General features: G+C 46.1%; 1 protein-coding gene across 16 annotated transcripts in view; it reads right to left on the reverse strand.

The window, feature by feature from the left end:
• PITPNM2 (phosphatidylinositol transfer protein membrane associated 2) overlaps positions 1-23,650 on the reverse strand; it is a 141,411-nt gene that overhangs the window by 32,143 nt on the left and 85,618 nt on the right. For 15 of the 16 annotated variants that reach the window (XR_008732261.1, XR_008732262.1, XM_055710297.1 and 12 more), the window contains 8 exons: positions 22,836-23,050; positions 21,087-21,208; positions 19,174-19,407; positions 11,585-11,908; positions 8,456-8,551; positions 4,349-4,453; positions 3,403-3,473; positions 3-247 (listed from right to left, as the gene is read on the reverse strand). Coding sequence is in view for 14 of the 16 variants with exons in the window: in XM_055710294.1 (XP_055566269.1) it covers positions 3-247; positions 3,403-3,473; positions 4,349-4,453; positions 8,456-8,551; positions 11,585-11,908; positions 19,174-19,407; positions 21,087-21,208; positions 22,836-23,050 (1,412 nt within the window). In the remaining 2 variants the exon portion in view is untranslated. The remainder of the gene's footprint in view (positions 1-2; positions 248-3,402; positions 3,474-4,348; positions 4,454-8,455; positions 8,552-11,584; positions 11,909-19,173; positions 19,408-21,086; positions 21,209-22,835; positions 23,051-23,650) is intronic. The other variant, XM_055710282.1, reaches the window with a different exon arrangement.

A 23,650-nucleotide genomic window follows, 5' to 3' on the forward strand; every position in this document is an offset into this window, starting at 1 on the left:
ACCTGGACACCAGCGAAAATGCTTCAGAGCAGATGGCTGGGCAAGGGACTAGCCTAATGGCAATGTGTCCAAGAGCAGCTGGGTAATGTACCCTCATCACCGTGTCAAACACTGTCGTGATGGTGTTGACATCCCCTTGCTTAGAGCTCTGGTCACCGCTTCCTGAGTCCAAGATGTTCCCTCCATGGAGTACCAAGAGGAGGACATGGATTTTACTTGGCTGCATTAGTGGCTGCACCGACTCATCCTAGGTGGGAAAGAAAGCACAGCAGAAAGGCTTATTTTGCAAAGAGGGTTTATATGATCCAAGTGCATGTTATGCAAATGTTATCACCTTTTCTTCCCCAGGCTCACACATGGTGCGTACAAGAAATGCACTATCCACATCGAGCCTAGTCAGGGATGAGACAAAATCCCCGAAGCGAGGTATTTCCAGCAGAAACAGTATCAGCCATGCTACAAGGCCTTGGAAGCAGCATGGAGACTTTCTGCAGGCAGACTGAGATGCCTGCTCTCAAACACGGTAAAGAAAGCTAGGCAGGGGAGAGAGGCACTTCAGTCAAAGGAAGTGCAGGCGCAAGCACAAGAGTCTAAACTGATCCTGAGTAAGTGCAAACCAAAAATCAGGCCTCTAAACACAGGAGATGGGAGGGTTTAGCGTAACATCTGCAGGCTTGTGGGTAAGAAATTAAACTGTCTTCAAGAAGGAGTATTCCTACTTTATGGAAACTGGCATTAGATACGCCTGGATACAACAGCTGAGAACCTCACTACTCCTGCCAGGTCTCTTACCCTACACATGTGCATGCACAAATGCACACACACCGCCTCAGCCTCAGCGTAACCGGCTGTCCTAAGCAGAAGGAATGCTGAAAGTTAAAAAAAAAAAATTGCATAAAACTGTATCCAGGTGAAACACGGCAGCAGTAGAGACATTACTTGTGTGCATTAGAGTGGAAAAATAAATAAAAGACGGGTGTTGCTTTCTGTTGGGGTGCCAAGCTCAGCTGCGGCAGTTGACAGTCAAACACATTCAGCACAATTAACAAACAAGATCAAACAGGTCAGCGAGTGGCGAGTGACTGGGGAAAAGCTGTAGGAAGAGATCAGTCACTACATCTATTTGCCTGCAAGAGAAGTTGTAAGTAAGACCCCACATTTGCTTATGCTACTGCAAAAGAGGGACTGAAAAGATAAAACTTCAAGACCCTGTGACCCAAGGACTGACCGACATCTGGCTGGGAGCCTGCTGCATGAACACAGTGAAGTTTTTACCTTGGCTGTCCAAGACATTTGCTTATTATGTTGAATAGATTCCTTGCCTAACGAGACAGGCTGTAGTTTGGGGGAAGGAGGGAGTTGTACCTGCAGAGCGGGTTACCATCAAGTGCCCTGCCAGCACGGCAAAGCCCAATCCGGATGCCCAAGGAGCAGGGACAAGAGCATCCATTTGTACTGGTCGCATTTGATAACACAATGGAGCAGTAATTATTTTTAATATCTATCTGCTACCAGGGTTTTCAGTGTTTATGGCTCCCATACGGACTCAAATCCCCCACCCAACACCTCTGAGATACGTGACAGCACGTTCTGATCTTTCCCCCTGTGCCTTTATCCCTTGCGCTAGCAGAGACGGTATCTGAGAACATCCAGGGCAACTCCCTGTGAGGCGGAGAAACAGCCACTGGGAGGGGGGAGGCGGGAGGGGTGGAGGGCAGCAGTATTTTCCATTTGGCAAATTTTTCTAATTTTAGCATCTTTAGTCACCTGTTGTCCCTTGAGCAGTGACTGAGCCCCTGACAAACCTGCTGGTGGGAGGAAAGCATGCCCAGGCACACATTAGCAACCTAACAACTAGCTTACATTTTTACCAGATAATGTTAAAGCATGTCTTAATACACAGCCCACCAGAAGTATTAAAATTCACATCCAAGTCGGTAATAAAGATTTTCCAGACCTCCTGCATAAGAATGGCCTTTAATTATTTAGTACCATTACACCGTATTAATGCCTGCTCTTTAAACCTTCTGCGATTCCAGTTTACAGCACCTGCAAAGTGAACTTCTGCCTGGCTGGAGGCACAGAAGGAGCACTCTCAGCACTGCTTTTGCTTTCAGCCAAGTGTTTTAAGTGCTCATTCGGAGAACAACATGAGTCACCAAGCTCAGGTCATCCAGAAGTTTATCAGCAGTCATTTGGAGGCACCTTTCCCTTTCAGTTCATTAACCTCTGCTCTTGAAGGAAGTAGGGAATGGTTAGTTTAGGGGTGGAGGTGGCTATTTAGAACTTTCTTGTAAGATCTGGAGTCTCTTAAAGACACCTGATTCCTCAACTACCTTTTGGTGATGGAGGCTCTTCACCTGAAAGTCACTGCAATGGTGGCTAGGAATTTCATACTATTTTAGTAAACCGTGAACAGCTACAAATAACGGTCTTTTTCACTTTGAAGTCTGTTCTTTGTCTAAAACAAAGGCAGAAAAGGAGGGGGTTGAGTTTGTACAGCCTTCTGACGAAGACAACAAGTTCTCCACACCATCCTGAGCTCTACGAGAAATCTTCGGGCTGTGACTTGCTTATCTTGAGTTGACCAGAGCCGTTCCTGACCACAGCCACCCACTCTCCCCGTGGCCCTTGAGCTCTCAGTCTAATTTGAAAAAGCCAAACCACCAGGAACTTACAGCCTGGCACACAGAGTAATACCAAAACCAGGCTCATGGTCTTTGATAGACCATGACATAACTTAAGGCACTCTGCAAGCACCTACATCATCCCTGCAGCACAGACAGGCCGATGCTTTAAGGGCAGGATGAGGACGGCCGCTCCAAGATGCACTGTCTCGCTGGGACGCCAAATTGCAGAAGCCTGTATCTGCAAGCCTAGAAAGCTGGGGTAGGTGCGTGTGTCATTATTTATTTCTCATTTCACCCAGAGTGCTCGTACAGGCTCTGCTGTAACTGGTTTCCAAACAAGACCCTGAAAAGCTCCAAAGAGGGGGCTACAGCCGAGCTGTGTCACTTGGACCACCGCAGCCTGCACCTTGGTGCTGCAGTGATGTGGCTCCCCCTCTCCCACGTCCACGCCAGCTCGTTTGGCATTAGCAGGACAGCTCTACCCATCAGTGCCTCGGGCTGCAGCTATCCCCACAGGATTAGTTTGGGTTTTTTTTCAGCTGGATACATGGAACTGTCTGCAAACTACAGAGTATTTTCTGTATGCTGTTCAAAAGACAGGTGAAATAATCCCTTAAACCTAGCCATGAAGTACACAGCACGCTAGCGTGGCTCAGAAGGACACACGAAGACGAGATGGTGCTCACAGCAAAGGGAGGCGTTTATGCCACTTACCCCACACAGACATCATCCAGCAACAAAGGATCTCACTGCAAGAAACGGAACCACTTACTTCAATGATGCTGAGCCTCTCCACGCTGGAGCCAACATGGTACTCTGCTGATGTCTCGTGATACAAGTCACCTGGAAGCACAGAGGTTTAAAACATCAGCACTGCAAGATGTCATTTGGCACAGGCACTGTTTGTGCCAACACCCCTCAGCCTCTTCTGCCTCATTGCCTTAATTATCTCATCAAATTGCCCTCTCCCTCCCCCCCACCTCCTTCCACCTGAGAAGCCTGGGCAACGCCGGGTCACTTATTTTCCAGCAGTTTATATCTCATAACCTCGGTAAGCACTGAAAACATTAGTGAGCTCTTCTCTCATTACAGCAATCCGCTGTCATCACTTTATTAAGGATGGCAACAATGGGAAATCCCTGCACAACTGTCAGGAGGGATTGGTTTGTGGGAAAATAAAAAGAATTGCTTGAACTGTGCTGGGGGAGCAGAGATCTGATACGTTCATACGTCTGCGCCTACACAGATAGACTTTGTACCAGAAAGCCTGAGTGTCATCTTCCACCGTGCTGCTATGTGAATCAAGCCGGCTGAGGAGCTAGCTTCCTTTCACAATTTCATAATGATGAGCATAACATAAAACTGAGGCAGATACAGACAATAACAAAGGATGGAGCGAGAGGAAAGAAGAGTCAGGAGAAATTCAAGTCATTCCAGATGGAGCTGGAATATTTCATCATTATACAAGAGAAGCCTGGCTGGCACATAAAGGAGCCTAAACAAGGTGGAAAATAAAAGAAAATCAAGTGTTATCCCAGCTCCTACTGGGCAATTCTTTTTTGGCAGCACTGGGCAGTCATTTTTATGCTCAGTCTCAATTTTTCCTTTTGTGAGATGAGGATAACAAGTTTTACCTTCTTCAGATGGCAGCTGTAACAACTGCCTAGAAATACTGTGAAATATCGCATGCAGTTTTTACTTAGAAAAGACAAAATTACCCTGGACATCATCGCATTCGGGGGTTTCAATTTTATCCATCAGATCATTGGAACTCCATTTGGTTATTTCTTTCGGGAACATTTCCTCATTGTCAGACAAGTCCTCTTTAAAAAAAAAATAAGTTTTTTTCAGAGTCACACACACAAAAATATGTATACATACAGGAGCACAGAACAGAATTTTAATTAAAATTAAGGCCCCATGACTGTGAAATTTCATAAACATTTGGATGGCTTAAGTCATAATAAAACCTGATACTTTACCAGCTTTTGTTATATAAAAAACAAAGCACTTTTGGAAAAGTAAACAAAATGTTTTAGTTGCATGTTTTGAACAAACAAAACTCCTAAAGCCTGGAAAAAATAACATGGATTTTTAATGTTACCATTGCAGGTACTGAGTTTGACCGTTTTTTTGCCATACTTTCTGATGATGCTAAAGCAGTCGGAATGTTCCAGGTACAGGAGAGGACACAGCAACGTTTGCCCCTGGGATCCTCCCAGAGCTGTCTGAAAGCTGCGGGATGTCACCGGGGGAAGCAGGAACAGGGATCACTATTGTTAATAGGACTGAATACCTAAAAAGGCATGAGTAATAAAGGAAACGTGAACTCCCTAGGCTATCTTTAGCCTGATTGCCTTAGGAGATGAGACTTTTTTTGATCATACTGAGTGCACATATCTGGCACTTCTGTCTCAGGATCTTCTGGATCCTCTGGCTCAGTTTTGCTACAGTTGATAAAGAATAAGGATCCCCAAAATATTATGTTCCTAGAAGTGTAATGAAAAGGAAGAGACATATAAAGGAGAGACCCTACAGAACACCCCACAGGCGTATCCAAACATAAGAAAGATTGCCGGCCTTGCTCTGTAGCAGACATCAGAGGAGTTATCCAGGTTAGGGGAGACAGGAGGGCTATGGGGGGGTGACACTGGAAGCCAGGCTTGTGCTCTGTGCCCACAGCACACAGTGCTGGGTGGCAGAACCCCAGTTCACTGCAGCGAAAGACTGACACAGGCAGGGTCCAGCCTGGCCCGTCCACGGGCCTTTGCTGGTACATCCACATGGGAACAAGCAGCTGAGCCCCACGGACACATCACCGAACAAGCGACGAGCAGCCACAGCGCTGGAAGAATTCATCCCAGTGCCCAGGCCCCCCCTACCCCCCATGCCTCCTGGCCAGGGCTAGGCTATCCATCTCGTGTGATGAGCTCACTCCCAGCCCAAGCCTGAACGCAGGGCAGCCAGCCTGAAGCTGAGACAGGGCTTGCAGGAATGTTTACAGCAAACCAGAGGTTCTCTGGGACAGCAGCAGCCTGATGGAGCCACCTGTGTCGGGGAGAGCGCAGAGCCACTGTGAGCGGGGCAGGGCACCAGGCAGCCTCTGCGCCTCCTGCCCAGTCCTGGCAAGGTCCTGGGAAGGAAACAGAGCCCCGCAGCTCCTGCTTGAACCCACAGGAAAACAAACAACGGCAGTGCCAGTCCTACAGGATCAAAACACCTTTGGTTTGGGTTGCTGCTTCCTTTCTTTCCCCCCTTCCTTTCTCTTTTTTTATACTGATGACGCATCTTTTGTTACAGAAGTTAAGTGCTTTCTAATTTATTTATTGTTCCTGCACTTAGTATTTCTTCCCTGAAAATACTGGGCTTGTAAATTTAATAAAGAGTTATAAACATAATAATAAACAGCAGTAATTACAGATGTCTTATAGATCTAAAAGCTGTAATTCTTCAGAGTCCCAGCCTGGGATTCCGCTTGTCTTGTTGCTGTACAGTTACTAAAAATGATTAGTTGGAAGAATACTAGGATGGGGAACAAAAAGGTTATGAAATATATCCATCTTTCCAGCAAATCTGAGCAATAGCTTAAAAAAATAATATATATATGAAGGGAGCTAAGTGCAGAGCCAAGCAAAGACCAATTATTTTTAGGAGCTTCTATTTACACTTTGACCATAAAAAGCGAGCAACCTGGAAACTTTGCATCAGCACGCCATTTCCTTTCTCAGCTATGGAAAAAAAATCTGAGTAAATCCCCATTTCCCTGCACAAGGGAGTGCAGAGCTACCTGTTCAGAGCAAGTGGAAAGCACAAGCATGCAACGCACAGGCTGGCAGAGAATTAAGAGGAAGATTACACTCAAAGCTCCTCCAGCAACTTAATCTAAATATTAAACTTATTTCCTTGAGAGGTTTAATTACAGCCCTTATGGCTGCTCAAGCGATCACCGAATGGGATATTACTCCCATTATTAGCATTTATTACAGGATAGATATTAGATATTACTGTATTTGTCACTATCTCTACCAGAGTATGCGAGTGAATGAAGATGAGGGGGAAGCCGACGATGAGAAATCTTCCCGGGCCCAGGTTACACCCACTGCACGGCAAGGAAACGTGCGTGTATAGATGGGAAGCACTTCCGAGGAACTGTGCTTGGTGTCGACTCACATCCTGATCTGTGCCAGTTCCCATGGCACCGACCCTGCCAGCCTGCCTTGCAGGATGAGCTGCAAGCAGTGCTTCATCCCTGCTCGCAGACCCGGAGCTGGGCCATGTCCCTGGGGGCCAAGGGGCAGTAAGAGGTCCCTCCCAAAGAGAGGGCTGTGTCAAACAGCACACGCATCCAGGCTTCAATTCACAAGCCAAAATCTCATCAGACCAGGCAGGCAGACTTTTCAAACCCACTAGGCGGACTGCAGAGGACAGGCTGTACGTCAACGGAGACACGCCGTGTGCTAGCAGAGGAGGAGCTGCTGCTTCTGTTAGCAAGCTCCTAGAAGTATTGCAACAGAGGTGCTGATGCTAACTGTGGCACAAGGCTCATTTTTGTTAATTCTCCTTCCAAGGCCTGTTAGGAGCACGTAAGGGAGTCCCTGGGGCCCTGGATGGAGGCAGAGCCGCCTCTATCTCAATTTTATTACTCAGTAATTAAAAAGGCAAAAAACAGTGTGGATAGCAATGATGCCATTTTGATGACTCACTCCTCTTTTCTTGTTTGTATATTGCTACAATAAATTCCTTACATAGTTTCTGTAGATGCTACGTAAGTTAATCAAGAGAGACACTTAAAACTAAGTTGGCCCTTCTCCTTCCAGGTGAGAGAGACAATCATTCCTTGCCTTGCACACATCCTGGCCATTTCAGCTGCTATTGTGCAAGTCACTCTACAATAGCATGCCACTTTCATACCCCAGAATTCGAGATGCATGCCCAAACACTTGATGCAGGAACTCCTCTGGAACACGATACTATCAATTTTTTGAGACTGAACTCTAGCTGAACATCAGTGAAGTTCCGCTTTACAAAACTGGGGTGTCATCTTCTAACAATTGCATTTCACAGAAAGGTCACCAACTTCATCAGCACGCACTGCGCATCCAACTTAGATTAGCATTACAAGCCAAGAGAAGAGTCCATCTGTCGTCAATAGAGACAGAGCCCTTCAGGCTGAAATACGTATTAGGTACAATATATAAAATGAGTGCAGTGGAACAAAGCTTCTTCACATGCACAGAAGAAAAACAACGACACAGTTTCTCCTAATACAGACAGTCAAAATTACTTGGAGAATTCTGGAATCAACACTGATTAATTTTGGCACCTGAAGCACCCTGTTGCATTCACTACTGTATTTCTTGGAATGGGAGAATAAGGAGTTAATAAAGGCAAACTTGGGTTTTTTCAGGGCCAGACAGGGCAATGAATCATACCTCCTCCTGATTAAAAAAATAAATGAGAAAAATAATCAGTCATACTGAATCAGAATCATTAGGACACACCCACAATCCAGTTCGTATTCCTGAATTTTACCCACACTCACTTGCACCAAAGACAACACAGCTCCAAAGGTTAAGACCGTTCAAGACCCCTTCAAATAGATCACACTGAAACTGAAATGTTGCTGCATTAAATATAAGAGTCTGCTAGGTGATGCTGGAAGAAGCTGCACTGATGCTGCACGTCTCTTGGTTAGAAAGGAAAAGACTTCAAACAAAGCAAAACAGGTCTCGCTTCCTTCCCCACTTACCCCCCACCCTCGTGCCTTCCGTTCTCTTACCCCACCGTTTCAAGAAACAAACGACGGTGATTTAGGCTCCACATACCATGTGCATCAAAGAATTCATCATCTGAGCTGTCATCTGAATCTCTGGCAATGCTCTGCATCCTCCACTCGGAGATACTATGGCGTGAGGGACTTGCTGGAAGAAACAAAAAAGCCTTATGTGATACGCTACATCGACAAGACGGAGAGTTCCCAACATGATCTTGGCTGGAGGAAGAGTCGTGTGTTCTCTATGAAAATTCACTGCTGCAATATCAAAAACACAAAACCCTGATGATGCTGGTGTGATGTCAGCGTACCGCTTTACAGATCCTGTTTGTTTACTGTTGTTAGAACCTGCCAGCAAGATGCTACATTAAAGCAAGCTGTTTGTATCACTCTTATGCTATTTTGAATGGCAGCTATTTATAATTGTTAGTAGGACGTGCAAAATCAGCTGGGTTTTAAAGTTTGCAATTAGGAAGGAAGCAGGCTGATTGGAAGCTTTCTTCGTGCCTCTAATCAGCACACAAACCATGCCTCTGCTTCGCTAACTTTCGGGTGGGTAGCTAAGCAGAGCAGCCTGGATAGAAATGATCTGTTTTCTGGAAGGAAATTGCTTCCACACAAATTGGATTAGAGATCTATTTAAACTTTAAACTTGAATGATTTAAACAAAGTGCTATCCAACTACTTCATAGGGAGCTGTCAGAGCCACTGTCCTGATGGAGTGAAGAGAAAACCCGACGGTCCTTTTTGGTTTGTTTGCCCTCCTGTTCTCACACCTCCCTGTTCCCTTTCATTTTCGCCTCCAGAGTTCCCTGCACTAAATATAAATGTATTACAGCTTTTTTTTTTGCCTTTTTTTTTTCCCCCACCAAATATAATTTAGCCATGACCCAGCCCGAGCTCTTGGCTGAACCTATAACAGAACAGCCGCCTGCTGAAGGGAGCACTGTCCAGAGAACGACGAGAGAGGTTTCTCCCCTCTTTCAGAAGGCTCTGGCGTGCCACACAGTGCACACAAAGCACTTTCAGCAGCCACCCACCCCAACACAGCAAAAACCCGAGGAGACTGACAAATTCTCGTTTAGCATACACAAAGACACTGAAAGGCTCTGGTTACTGTGACAGCTGCATGAGCCATTTCATACTATTGTTGTAGCAGCGTTAAATAGATATAAATAAAATCCTTTTCATTTTGCTACCCGGTTGTCACATGGAAAGAGGATGGAGACCCCGCGTGGAGTCCTCTCCTTGCAGCTCAGCGTTGGCTCAGCAGCCCCCAACCACCCCACCACCCACCCTTCAGGGAGCAGCCAGCAAGGAGGTTGGCAGAGCAGAGCTAATTCGTGCTGGAGTGACGTCAAGGCACTAGCATAATAGTTGCTAAAAATAGAGCATATAATAACATATGGGATGGTGACAAGGGTCCTGCTATCACCAGAGGTCTTGCTCAGATGGTACAGAAAGGACCGAGATCTTTTGGAGAAAAGACGTTGCTTTTTTCAGCTGGAGGTAGCGCTAAGTGGAGACAGCCCTCCTGGCTTCCATATGTTAATATGCTGCCAGCATGAAGAAGGATTAAAATATCTGCATGACGTACTTCCCAGCACATCACAATTCATTTCTTTCATTACTTTTTCTTGTAAAAGCTGAGACATTCTGCAAGTTGTTTTTTTTTTTTTAAATAAATAAAAAATTCATGCTTTGCTACCAGCAGAAAACCTTCAAGCGAAATCCTGAGAGGTCTGAAAACCACAGCTTCCAGTGAACATGTCAGCAGTGGAAGAGGGGGGTCATAACCAAGAGCATAATGAGAGATGGGCACATCAACATAAAATCCTGGTGCAAGCAAAGCAGCCAGCATTTTTATCTTTATACAATGATTTACGAAGCATCTGGTAGGTTCTTCCCTGGGGCTCACTCCAGTGAGTCATCGCAAGGTACAACTACTGCTCATCTCTCATTCACCCCGCGATGAAATCCGTGATGGAGTGGTAAATGAAAATGGAGACTCAACCCACAGCATTTAGTGCGTATGAGAGATGAAGAAGCTTCACTCACCCAGATGTCCCCTTCCACCGTCACTGGAAGAAATGCTGCCTCTTGGGGTTTCCAGAAAAAAAATCAAGATATTTTTTTTTTTTGCCCTCTTGCTGTGAGAGCTGCTATTACCCTGTGATCAGCTGTGCTTAACTAAAAGGAGAGGGAATTGCTGAGGGTTCAAGCCTTCTGTCTGTGCCTCGCTGGGGATTCACCCCTTTGTACAGAATGGTCCAAGGGAGGGAAGAGATTAGTACAGCAAAAAAAGGTGACTGCCTAGGGAGAGGTGCATGACAAAATTCAGGACTGAGCGAATCCCTAGAGGGTATCCACAGCACAGGGCTTTAACAGCAAAATCCTGAAAGCTTCCTGAATGGTATGTCAAAGGCAACATAAACGTAATCCATGGTCCCACCTAATCCCAGACTGCAAGGTCTGGTCTCCAAACAGCTACTGCATGTTATCACCAGGGGAAGGCAGTACCCCCACTCATTTTTTTGGGGGTACCTGCCTTCAGCTCCCCAGTAGCTAAGGGGGTTGCTTTGCTGTGTGAGCTGCACTGCAGCACCCACGGAGCCGAACACCCACTTTTGAAATGAATGGCACACAGCAGTGTATACGCCCGGCCAAGGAGCACGGGGTGCCTGCTGCAGCTGCCTCCTGCAAAACCAGAGGCAGTTAACAGCGACCGACAGCCCAGCCGGTTCTGTGACACAGCAGGCGTGCAGAAAGGGAACCCTGCTGAAGGGCCAGTTCTCAGAAAAGCCACCAGTGGTTCTTAGGTAACAGCAACCAACTCTCCCTGTGCTGCTGTTTGTCTTCTTCTGAGACCCAACGCTCCAGCCAGCTGCTACCTGCTCTTCTACTGTTTTTTCATAGGTTCTCCGCTTTTGAGATTGGCAAGAATTCTGCCACGTGCCACTGAGTCACAGTTAGGTGATGGCTAGAAACATTCCCAAATCCCTAACAGATCACCTGAGAAGCCTGAGCCTGCCACACCAGCAGAGAAGGCCTCTGAGTTAAAAGGACTTCCAGGAGATAAATGCATTGTCCCAAAGGTGCCAGCCAAAGCAGACACAGTCCTACCCCCCAAAAGCCCACCTCCCATGCAGCTCAGAAGAGCAAGTCATCCGCAGCATCTTACCTCCTCTCTTTGAAGACCGTGACGACTTGGAAGAGGTGGACCACTGTTTGGTGAGTGATCTCCCAGAGACTGTTTCGCTGTTACCAGCAGCATCTTCTGTGTCAACAGGTGAAACTGCTTTGGCTTCAACATCCTTCTCACCAGGAGCGTCTTTGACGCCGTGCTGTTCAGTATCATTTTCACTGCAGAACTGGGCCATCTTCTGAGCCAACATCAACTGTGCCTCCTTCTCCAGCTGCCGGATATCCTCAATGGTGAGCCCGTACCATTCATCCTGCCAGCACCAAGCCTGCCGATGGGCACGGACCATAACCTTCCGCAAGCCTGCAAAGCCAAAATGCCCCTGTCACCAGCGCTACAAGCTGCAGGAATCGATGTGTTCCCTTCCCCAAAACCTCAAGACACCATGGCAAGGATATTGCAGTGGCATCAAAACCACAATGCTATAAGCTGCAGTGAAGGACCTTCATATAGCATCAGGATGGCAACTGGTCACTTTGTGTATTTTTATCTCCTCAATTCTTGCTAACCAACCATGCACTGAAGAATTAGCTGGTCCTCTGCAACTGCTTTTAACTTGGGAAGGGGTTTCCTGAGTCTGGATGGAGGACTTTGTGCTGTGACTGTCTGTTCCACCAAGGACCACAGCTGCAAGTCCCACGAAGTTCTAGGAAGTTGCAACATTTGGATCTGGCCTTCAGAGTCAAGTATGTTCCCCCCCCTCAAAAAAAAAAAAAAAAACAAACCCAAAAAATAAAAAACCACAAAACCAACATCATCAACAAAACCCACTGATTTTTTTTATCTTGGAGAGTTTCAAGTGGTTCCTTGATGAACACTACATAGCTCATCACAATTGCTGCATGACAGAAGCACATCCCACATCAGCAGCACTAAGACTAAAACCTCTCCTTTCCTTGGAAACCTGGTTTCTGCACCTGGTTTCTATATATTGGCAAAACAGCACCACAAATATGAGTGCCTGAGATAATGGGATGGGAAGCAACGTAAAGGAGGAAATAAAGGTACTTCATTTTGCAGATACCATCTGTCTTCTGCTGCATGAGAAAAATGGAGTGGGTAAAGCCAATTGAAAATACTTCAATGCATCACATATCTGAAAGGAAGAACTGTCTTACCATCAACACACCATGCTCCTGACCAGGCAACAGAAACTGTCCTCCAAAAATTAAACTTGTTGGCTAACATCACCATACCACCAAGACTTTTAAGACAGTCTAGTCACTCAGGATTTTCAACCAATATTATTGCTTAAAAGCTCACAACAGGTCAAAGCTCCAAACTGGTCTTTATTACTGATGGGAGCACACAGCAGTAATGGTGCTTTTAAAAGCTTCTATAAATACCGACAAACTAGTCCTCAGGAGCCCTCGGGGGGGGAAGTTAAAAAATCAATGAATATTGTCCTCCCTTTAATGACTGAGAAACTGAGGCAGAGATGGGTTGAAGGACATGCCAAAGGCAGCAGTGGTATTTGTTGTCAGTGGGATTATGGATCCACAATCCTCCGTTCCTAAGCCTGGAGCAGAACCACGCTGTGCCAAAAAGCTGTGCCCGTGCTCCAGTGAAGACCCTGGCCGAAGCCTGCAGGTCACAGCCATTGCTACGACGAGAGAGAGAGCGATCAACAGGCTCCATTCAAATCATTTGGGTTTTGGGAACTGCAGATCAAGCTCTCCAAGCACCACCAAGAGGAAATCCGGCCCTCGTCAGCCACCCTCCATCTCCAGGAGCGTGGCCAAAGCTGGACGGTCCCACTGTGCACAGGTTTTCTAAGGTGTTTCCAGCAACGTGCTTCACTGCTGTACTGGAAATCTTCGAACCCACCACTGTCACGGTTTCTACGATGTTCAGCCTAAATATCCCTTTTGTTTTCAGCAATCACTTTTTGTTTTGGTTTTAAACGTACAAAAAACCATTTCCTTCTAGGTCTGGGTACTTTCTCATCTGCTCTGCTCTTTGGTTAGTTCTTAATGCCACCAGCCTTCGCAAGTCAACCCACCGGGAGGGAACAGCCGCTGAGCTCAGCAGCTAATGCGATGGACCAGCCAAACCTGAACTTCATTTGCAGAGGAAGATTAAACCTATTAATATTTTATGTGTTTCTCTGCCTGCTTTTCAGAAGGGAGCTCTGAGTAGGAGAGGCAAGTTTGAGCCAGCCACCTGTGACCTTCTGGGGGCAGAACAAGGGGCCTTGGCAACTCGATTCTGTTCAACCTTTGCTGAGATTCAGAGTTATTTCCCCACCAGATTACTTTTTGCAGAACTACAGGAGAATGTTTTAGCCTCTTCACCTCCTATTACCACTGACAACCAGCAGAGCTTAACGACAAAGATTAAACTCCCACCACATCCAGGCCAAAAGCCAAGAAAACATTTCCCTTGCTGGAATTCAGTCTCCATCACCACCATCCTTTGGACTTCCACATCCACAATGTCAACTTCTACCTTGCTTGAAACACCTTGAAACCAGACTGCGATCAGACACAAGAAGCGAACAGCCCCCTCACCCTCATCCCAAGGTTTCCTCTCTCCCACGGCTCAGCAGCCTCTGCTCATGCTCCTGGATCCAACCTTGACATATCAAGGCACCAACTCCTCAGAAGTTCTCCGTGTTAAGGCATGGATGCCACCCACCACGTACCTTTGTTTTAACGGACTAACATCACAGGGGACATGAAAACCACTTGGGGGTAAAAAAAGCCTCCTGAAGTTCCCTTCTGCCTTTTTTCCCCTTAATCTTTTAGATAACAAAAATCGACTGTACTGCTTCCTCCCAACCCACAGACTGCCCCATCTCCACTGCTCACATCACTTTGATCAGACATCCCAAACCACACTTCCTTAAAGCCGCCTTCTTTTGAAATCAGGAGGGTATCACAGTGCTCCACAGCTGTTGTGCCTCTATCACTCCAGATTTGTTACCAAGTCAAAAAGACGGAGATTATTTTTCTGGCCTCTGGCCTTCACCTGGAACATGTCAGCAGTGCTGCATTTCTCTTTCTTAAACACTGGGAGAAAACCTGGAAAAGAATGAGGCTGTCCAGGTATGAAAGAAATGGAAAAATAAAGGCCATGGCTTGCAGAAAAACATCTTCACTGCTAAGGATGGAAAACTTGAGCAGTCCCTGAGTGCACAGCAGTGAATATATCACTGAAATAATCTTCAGTCTGCAGTGCTGAAGCCTTCCAGTAGGCAGCAGAGATCCAGAGGACACGCCGGGTACCCCCTGCAGCTACATGGATTCACCGTACAGCAACAAATGACTGACCTCACCTACCCAGACACTGCTTCCCTCCCTGTGCAATGGAGAAAAAAATAATCAAGTCTTCAAGTGTGGTTTTTTTTAATCAAAATGTTAGAGAAAACCGAGCTTTTTATTTGAAAAATGAAAAATTAAAATTTTATTTGGAAAATGAAAAAGAGTAGACTGGTCAGACCCAGCACAACTGGGAAAAAAATTTTTTAACAGATTACAGATGCCCATCAGCACAGTGGTTGAAGGCATCTGTGGTCCGGTTTGTTTCATTTTTCTCTGTGGAAGGAAGAGAGGTGCAAACATCTCCTGCTCTGCCCGAGAAGTCCCTGCCCTGCACCCAGTCCCACACGCTGTGCTTTCCAGTCGTGCCCCCCAGCTGGCTGCAGCCCACGTGCAGTTTGCCTTGCAAGCCTGCAGCATGCTCGCCCTGGGTAGGGGCAGCTGGCCGGGGGACAGGCTGGGCACAGCATCCCACCAGTCACCTTACTCCAGGTGGGACAGAATGCAACCAGCCCAGTTGGGGAGAGGCTCCGGCAGCGTGACACCCCTCCACCCCCTGCCACCTCCTGCTGTGGGGGTGCGTGGTCCCTTCTCACCCCCAGAACAAACCAACGGCGCAGCAGGGAAGAACTGCAGGGTAGGAGACGGTCTCAAAAATAAGTGACTCTGCTGTGAGGAGACAACCAAGTGGCACAGGAGAATCAGGGAGAGTTTTAGAGGAGGTTTTCCCCCTCCACCCAGCATGTACCACAGTCATCTGAGCCTTTGCTCCCAGAACCGGAGGATAACCCGGCCGTCTCAGCAGGCAAGTCACCAACCGAACTCCATAGAAATAACAGGAACGTTTTTTGCATAAGGATGCAAATACCAGCTGATTTCAGTAATATCAGTAGTTAACAAGTCTAGTATTTCTCTAGAGCATGCAAGCCTTTGGTTTAAAAAAAAAAGCCCAAGGAAACCACACACGCACACACGTACACATGCAGATTGAGTTCAGAAGTATCTGTCACTGTTGCATTCACTTAATTATAACATTTCCCACTGTGCTGCACAGAAAGATCATCTGTGAAGAGTCTAGCAGGGCGCAAACATTTACATCACTTGCCTTTCAAACTCACCACCTCAACAACTCAAAGACTGGTTGAATCCATGAGGTGCTGATTCTTGTAAATGATTTGCCTGCGGACTGTGGTGTTGAAGTTAACCTTACAAAAGGAAGTGTGAATGACCATGAGACAAGCCAGGACAGTATTATAATAATGATTAGCTTAATTTAAAAAGCTTTTGTCTGTAGTTCCGGGTTTGGTTTTCAACATGAAGTAAAAACAATAAACGTAACAAAACCTCAATGCACGTAAAAATCCAAAACCAATTAAAACCCCCACCATCAAATCCTGCCCCCAACCCCCTCAACTACCCATATAAAGCAACTGTTCAGATACCTATCGACCATGTACCCAGTGGCAACATCCCGAAGCATTTTGTAATGCACTCCCACAATTCCCCGGCAGCAGATAGAGGATGCCTGGTCTTCCCTGTGCAACACTCTTTCCTTGACAGTCACAACAGATCCCATAATCTCGTCAGCACAGTTCTGGCTATCTGAAGGTATCCGATCAAAGGCAACCCGCGGTTATATCTGCTTGCTTCCTTACCCTCCCTTGCTCAGACCACTCACAGAGAAAAGCCCGTGCTCACATCCACATCACTGCAACCTGCCTACCCTTGAAAAGACACCACTCCACCTGCAGCCCCCAGCAGGCAGTGTCCTTCTGGATGAACCTTCTCATTTGAATGCTTTAGTGAAGCAAAAGTTCGGCAAAAGAGCTTTCTAAAACCACTTCTTCTTCACTGTGCAAGAATTGGGGTATATTTAGCTTAAGACGCAGTGGCTTAGACAAAGCTCCAGTTACTGGGATGGGAACACACTTTGCCATAGTATATAATCAATAACCCATACACAGGCAACACACTTGTTTTAACAACAAAAGAATCATAACCCACGTGCACCATTACGAAGCAAGTGGGAGCAGAACATTATGCAGTGCCAGTCCAATTAAACTTAAATTCTATGGGAAAGGAGTAAAAAAGCACACAAATATTACAGCCAAGTAGACTAATAGCCCACAATTTTAGTCTGTGTCTCAGGCTGTCAAAGCACTGAGTAACTGTCCAATTAGTCATCAGAAAAAATGGCTGTTGCACTCAGCAAGACTGAGAACATTTTCAACACCATCCCCCAGAGTTACTCCCTCCGTGCTCAGTAGCCTCTCTACATATCCTAATCCATCCATCACTTAACCCAGATGTGTTCTTCTTTCAACTTGTTCTCCGATTGCAGTTTGTGCTGGGAAGTACTGCTCCCCGCCTCGGCCAGAGTTTGGATCCCACTCTTGGTTTCTGCCTCCATTTTCTGACCCTGCACAGAGCGTGGCAATGCCCCAAGAAACAAACCTGCAGGAGCCGGGAGGAACAGAGGAACCAGGAGAAGAACACCAAGGAGGGGCTGGCCCACGAGACCACCTCTAGCACCTGCCAGCTGGGTCTACCACTGGCTACACAATGCACCAAGGTCTCCATCTGCTTTCGGTCACCAGTTGAAACCCCAAAACTGGCGTCAGCGTATAAGCCTGATCAGTCATGTTGTAGCCCACATCTTCCCAACATAAAACATTCTCATACCTTGCTGTCTCTGGTGTATGTGGCACTCTTCCCACTCACTAACGGCTTCCCCACGGCTATCCCATCGCAGGGGGAGGCTACGCATCTTCTGTAGTTACCCAAAGCTTTTGCTTTCACTTTTCACTCGCTCAACTTTGTCTTGCCTTAAAGACTTTTCTGATTTTATGCATCTTAACCACTCTGAAAAACAGTATTTGCCATCATTATAACAGAGTGGAAAGGCTTTTGAAAGGCAGACAATGAGCTGGCTCGGCTCTCTGCAAAGCCTCAATCAAGAGGAAAATGGCAGGCAATCTTTCATGAAATACAAAAGAACTGTTTCTAAGGGACCACAGTTTAATCTATGCCAAACACCTCTGAACAACTGGAAGAGTCACATGCTTCCTTTTCATTTAACAGATACAATGGAGTTGTTATTCTGCCCCCATGTTTTGCAGTATACACTAAATTAACCCATGTCACCAAGACACCAAGGGAGTTCATTGCAGAGAGCCACTTGTAATACATTCTGAAACAGGTAAAAACTTCCATCTGTGGGTAAAGCAAAACCAAAGGAGCTTTAGGCAAGCAACCTGTGACTATTCTGAGAGCAGCGCACACTATTCTCCACTGCTCTATCAATGTTTTCCACATTAGCTCTCAGGAGCACAGTATGACGGAAAAGAGCTATAAAATTACTTACGCTAGCATGAGGCACTTCAAAGAAGCTTTGCGTACAGAAAGGACAGCTGTAGAGGTCACGCAGGAGGATTTACTGTGTACAGACAGTAGGTAGCATCCTTTACACAGCCTTTCTTTGGCCTTTTCTTTGCCAGGGGACAGCCATGGCTCTGCACTTTTTTTGAGATACTTTCAAGAATGCTTCTTTAAAACATTCTTCAGGTTTTCCACCTGGCCATAGATCCTGTCTCTTGTGGAAACTGTATCAGTCGTGTTACAGAATTTCTGCAAAGAACAAATTACGACCTGCACTGCCTCCCCTTCGTTACCTCTGGGACACAAACAGGACCTCCTTAAATGCACTGACCTAAGAATGATGGACTGATCAAAGCAGCACGTTTACTCGTTAACTGAGAGCTGTCAGTGGGTGCGTCATAGCACAGTGACATGGAGAGCCCTGACGACCACAGCCCCAGGGACAGAGATGTACGGCCACACAGAGAGCCACCAGCCCTGTCACAAGGCAGAGAGAAACTAGGGATGCTCCAGGGACTGGTTTTCTGGAACCACTTCGGGCTCAGAAATGAAGCTTATTTCTTTGAGCAGCATTTCAAGACTTTGTTCACAATAAGAAAACTGGCAGATTTTGAAAATGATCTGGCAAAGTTTAACCGACAAATACTTATCTAAAAAAAAAAAAAAAAAGAGAGAATGCGAGATCTTGCCTACACAGCACTTCAACCCCTTTCACCGGCTACACATGTTTGGATTCATACATACCACAATCATAAGTGACAGAATTTTTTCTGAACCGACTCACAGCTCTGAAAAAGAGTGGTCAGATCTGAGAATCTCTTCACAGACGTCCTGGGAGATGATACATTGCACATACCTCACCTTTGTGTTTCAATTCAGAAATGACATTAAGGAGTTGAGAGTGAACTTCGCAAGATTATAAATGCTCACCAACGTCATGGATAAACCGCTCGATTTTCGACTGCATCCCCCAGTATCTGAACTCGACTTTACACAGTTTATATGCACACATGATGGGGTATTTCCCAGGGTTGTTCTTGTACTCTTGAATCCAGTCTTCTGAGAGGGGGCCTCTTCTCGTCTTCGCCGATTTATACAGCTTTGGATCCTCCTCAGCTTTGTATTCATGCGGAGGGATAGGATCTTTAACAATATCGATAGGATCTATAGGAGGAGGACAGAAACAGACAGTCATTTCAGCTTCCTGAACAAAAGAAAAAAAAATTACCATTTTTCAGGAGTTATTTCTGGTTTAGTAAGTACCAGAAGCATTACAGCACTTTAGTTTCTTTTTACTTACACATAAACAACGGATATTTAAATTGTTTATACATTGCTGCTGGGCAGTGATCAGCTCTGCCAGCGGAACTAGGAGTACACACAGTTCCAGCAAACAGAAGCTTTGCTCCAAATAGATGTTTTTGCCCACAGCAACTGCAGATCCACAGCACTGGCAGATCTGCACACTCTGTCTTTCTAGCTCCCAAAAGGTCTTTTGCACATTCCATCTTTCAGCTTTTTCTAGTATCACTCACAGTGCTACAGCTCTGCCTCATCTGAGACCGTTAAATGAGACCTGCTCTTTCTTAGCACTGTGACCAAAAAGACACTACCCATTCAGTATCTTATCTTTGGAGTTCATCAAGCAAGGTTACTCGTAGCTCCTCACATGCTACTGTTAGACCAGATGTACCAGGGAAGGTAGAAAGTTTAACATAAGCCCCAATTAACACTTCCAACAATGGAGGAGTGGAAACTGCAATGGGAGCAGAGTGAACGAACCTATTTTAAAAGATCTGCAGCCCTCAGCCCAGACCTCAGCAGAAGCATCTGAAGTTTGGATTGAAGGGCAGGATCACACTTCCCAAGACAGACAGCAATTCCGACACTTCCCCGTGAGGCAGCAGGACTCAAGTCTATTTGCTCCATATCAAAAGCCCAATCAGACAGGCTTAGGAACGAGGACAATCAAACTCCACTTCGGACCAAAGAAGTTTAAATCACGTCAGGCTCAAGTTAAATCGCATGGGGTCACTGCCATGTCCCGTAGGTCCAGAGCGCTCGGAAAGCCAGAGCAGCCATGGGATGTCCTTCCCCAGAGCCCCGGCTGTGACCCACACAGCGTGAGGCTCCTGAAGCCAGCCTGAGCTCACCACTTCTCCAGTCCCAGCAGCTTCAGAGCATGGGATGCTTCACCCCCCTGCACGGCTGTAATTGCCTCTGCTCCCTGCCACATGCCATGGGCAGGGACCACGACAGACAGCAAGACAGAGGAATCACTGTGACACTTGCCATTCTCTGCCTTTTTATTAAGATGTTCCCTTTTCTCATTAAACCTTTACATATGTAAGGCTCATTAACCCAAACCTCTAAAGACAGATGCAAAGCTGAAGCGTTAACCTGCATGAGGGCAAGCCTGAAAGGAGAGGAAGCAAAAATGAAACACATGTTCATGTTTCAGAAGCGCAGATAGGAATGATTTTCATACACGCAAAGGAGCTACACAATTACACAATGTTTTCCTCTTCTATGGTTATTTCCACATATTAACGCCAAAAATCATTAGATGTGCGGCTCCCAAGGGGGATAAGACAAGTAAAACAGGAAAGCATCAGCTTCTATTTACAACGGGAGATTCAAATGATTTCCATGTGATTTACATCAAGCCTAGAAGAGAACTCAGGTGTCCTCGCTCCACTTGATGTAACCCTACCTCACAGCCTGCCACCAACAGAGATGCAGGTGTGTGTCTGGGGGGGATTGGACAGGCAGATGGGACATATCAAGTGGGGGAAAAAAAAAAAAAAAGGGCAGAATACAGGAAAAAGGAAGAGGCTATTCACCTAGAATGGTTTGTCTTTTTTCTGCAGGAGAAAGGTTGAACACATTGCCATGCTCTCCTGGATCGGTTTTGTAGTATGTCTCAATATCAATAGAGAACTTCTCCACAAAAGGACACGTATACCTGAAAGTGAGAACAACGCAGCTTAGAGTAAATCCTGCTCAGCTCAGCAAACAGAGAAAAAAGATGTACAAAATCAGTCTCAAATCCAAGCCGGCCTTCACTCACGTTTTACTTCAGATATGCTTGAAAACCGACTGTACAGATTAAAGAGATTTTCTTTAATAACTTCTCAAGACAGGAGTTCGCCTTGTACATGTGCCTTCCCTGGAACAGCTCTGGTTTAGTAAAACCCCCCAGCCCACAGCAAAGGGGTGTGCTCCCCGCAAGGGGTGACACGGGTTACAGGTGAGGAGATGCCAATGCACGCCACACAGTTACTGCAGACCGGGCATCCACACTGACCAAGCAACAGCTTCCCAGCTGGCAACAAGCAAGCAGAAAGCCTGAGGGGACCACCAAGTCATCTCACTTTGCAGAGACACGGACAAAAACCTGCAAGTGAATTTGACAGTGTCTCCTGCAGGATACTGTTTGCAGGACAGACTTTTTAAAGGAGCAGTTTTCAGTAAGGAGAGAACTTCTCGGCTCACTATACTAACAAGTTACTTTATGACTCGGATAGTAGTACAAAGGCACCCTGGAAATGCACCTCTACCAGGAGGAAAGCAGAGCTCTTGCCAGGGATCTATGGCAGAATGAAATACGGACTGGTTTTGTGCAGCACCAGGTTTTCTGGCCAACTGATTGACTCACGGGCATTTCAAGATAACAGATAAAAACCAGACTGCTGGAAGTGGACTTTAGTCACTTGAAAGTCAGACAGCTCCATTATATTTAGTTATGGGCAACCGCCTGCATGCAGACACTGACTCCCCATCTTTCCCCAGACCAACGTGATTTGTAGCTAAACCAGCTAAACCAGAACTGTGAAACTTTTCCAGGCTTTTGATAAAAATTAAAACAGCTATTAAAAACTTTTTATTACAGAAGATGACAGCAGTATCAGGCTTGTAAATCTGGAAAAGGGTAAATGCTCTAAACCAGAGTAACTGGCATAAAGGCTATTTATTTCAGGGTATCTGAAGTACTCCCAAACAAAATCAGCTGAAACAAGGTCCCAGAGGACTCCGCAGAGCCTCTGGCTCTCTTCCCTTCTCAGGGTGAAAGCCATAGGATGTAGGTTTGTTATTTTCTAGCTAGATGACAGTAAGCCAGTTCCCAGAAAAGAAGCACGGGAATTATTTATTTATTAAGATTTTTCTCTCCCCACACTTTCCCCTCCTTAGAACAAACAAGTTCTATCTTACTTGACTGTGTCTGACATGACAACTGTCCCATCATCGTGCACATTTGTAACTTCGCTGAGCTAGTGGGTATCTGCATCACTAAGTAGAACATGCAGCGCAGGATACAAGACTAAATAAAACCCATTCCAGATTTCCCACGCTTTCATGGACAAAACAGCTCACATTTTAGAGCAACCAGTCACAAATTCTCCAATACATATGCAGTCAGCCCAGGCAACACTCACACTCTTGAGATTAAGCACTGTGTAAGAATTTTAGGACTTGACCCCGGTTTCTCTAAAGGATGTTACTGGTCAGGGAAGAGATGCCACTGCCACAGAGTGACAGCAACTCCTCTCCCTAAACAGGGAAACAGCTCTAAACATTTTGCTAAGTTTTACCTTGTCCTTGTATAAGGATAGGCATTCCACGATTCCTCTTCGACTCGAAGAGCTGCCTTAGGCAATATTGACCGGAACCAGCTGGGTATGTGCATACCAATGTGGTACACTTTGTGAGTATACTGCCCGTTGCCTCCCGGTCCATCCACGTATGGCCTGTTCTCCAGGATTTCTACTCCGCTGCCTTCCCCACATGTCTCCTCTCTGCTCTTTTTCTGAAAGGGAAAATATATCACATAGTTAAACCTTCCAGTGCATTGCATATACCACGGTCTCAAAGCACAAGAACATTGGGAATGGTTTCTATGAAGTCTTTTGAGCAGAGCTTCCTAGAGAAGCTTCCAGCAGAGCTATAGCAGCACCCTGGCAGTAAGATCACCAAACCTAGAGATTATAAAGGAAAGATTTAGAGACTAATCTGGCCAACAGAGGAACACAGATTCTATTAGGGGTCCTGGGGAAAAACAATTGATTTGGACACTAAAAGACAGTTTTAATGGAGACCTAATGACACAGCAATTCCTGCTCCTACAGGAGCACATCACTCCCTGAGAGCACGCTGAACCTTGGCTCCAGCTACGAACCGCCCAACGGCATAAAAATCTTTTGCATCAGCACATGACACGGTGAAGGGGAGTTGGTCCAACTTGGCACATTCTTGTGATGGTGCAGCACAAAGAATCATACACACCCTCAGCGCAGTATCGCAGTGCTAAAGACTATTTACAACCTAAAACCACGGGATTTGGGGGCTTGTTGCTTGTGGTCTGGCATGGCAGCAGCTCTCCAAGAACAGCTTGGAGACTATGCTCTGC

This window comes from Falco cherrug, chromosome 1 (assembly GCF_023634085.1).
Source record: "Falco cherrug isolate bFalChe1 chromosome 1, bFalChe1.pri, whole genome shotgun sequence".
Taxonomy (NCBI): Eukaryota; Metazoa; Chordata; class Aves; order Falconiformes; family Falconidae; genus Falco; species Falco cherrug.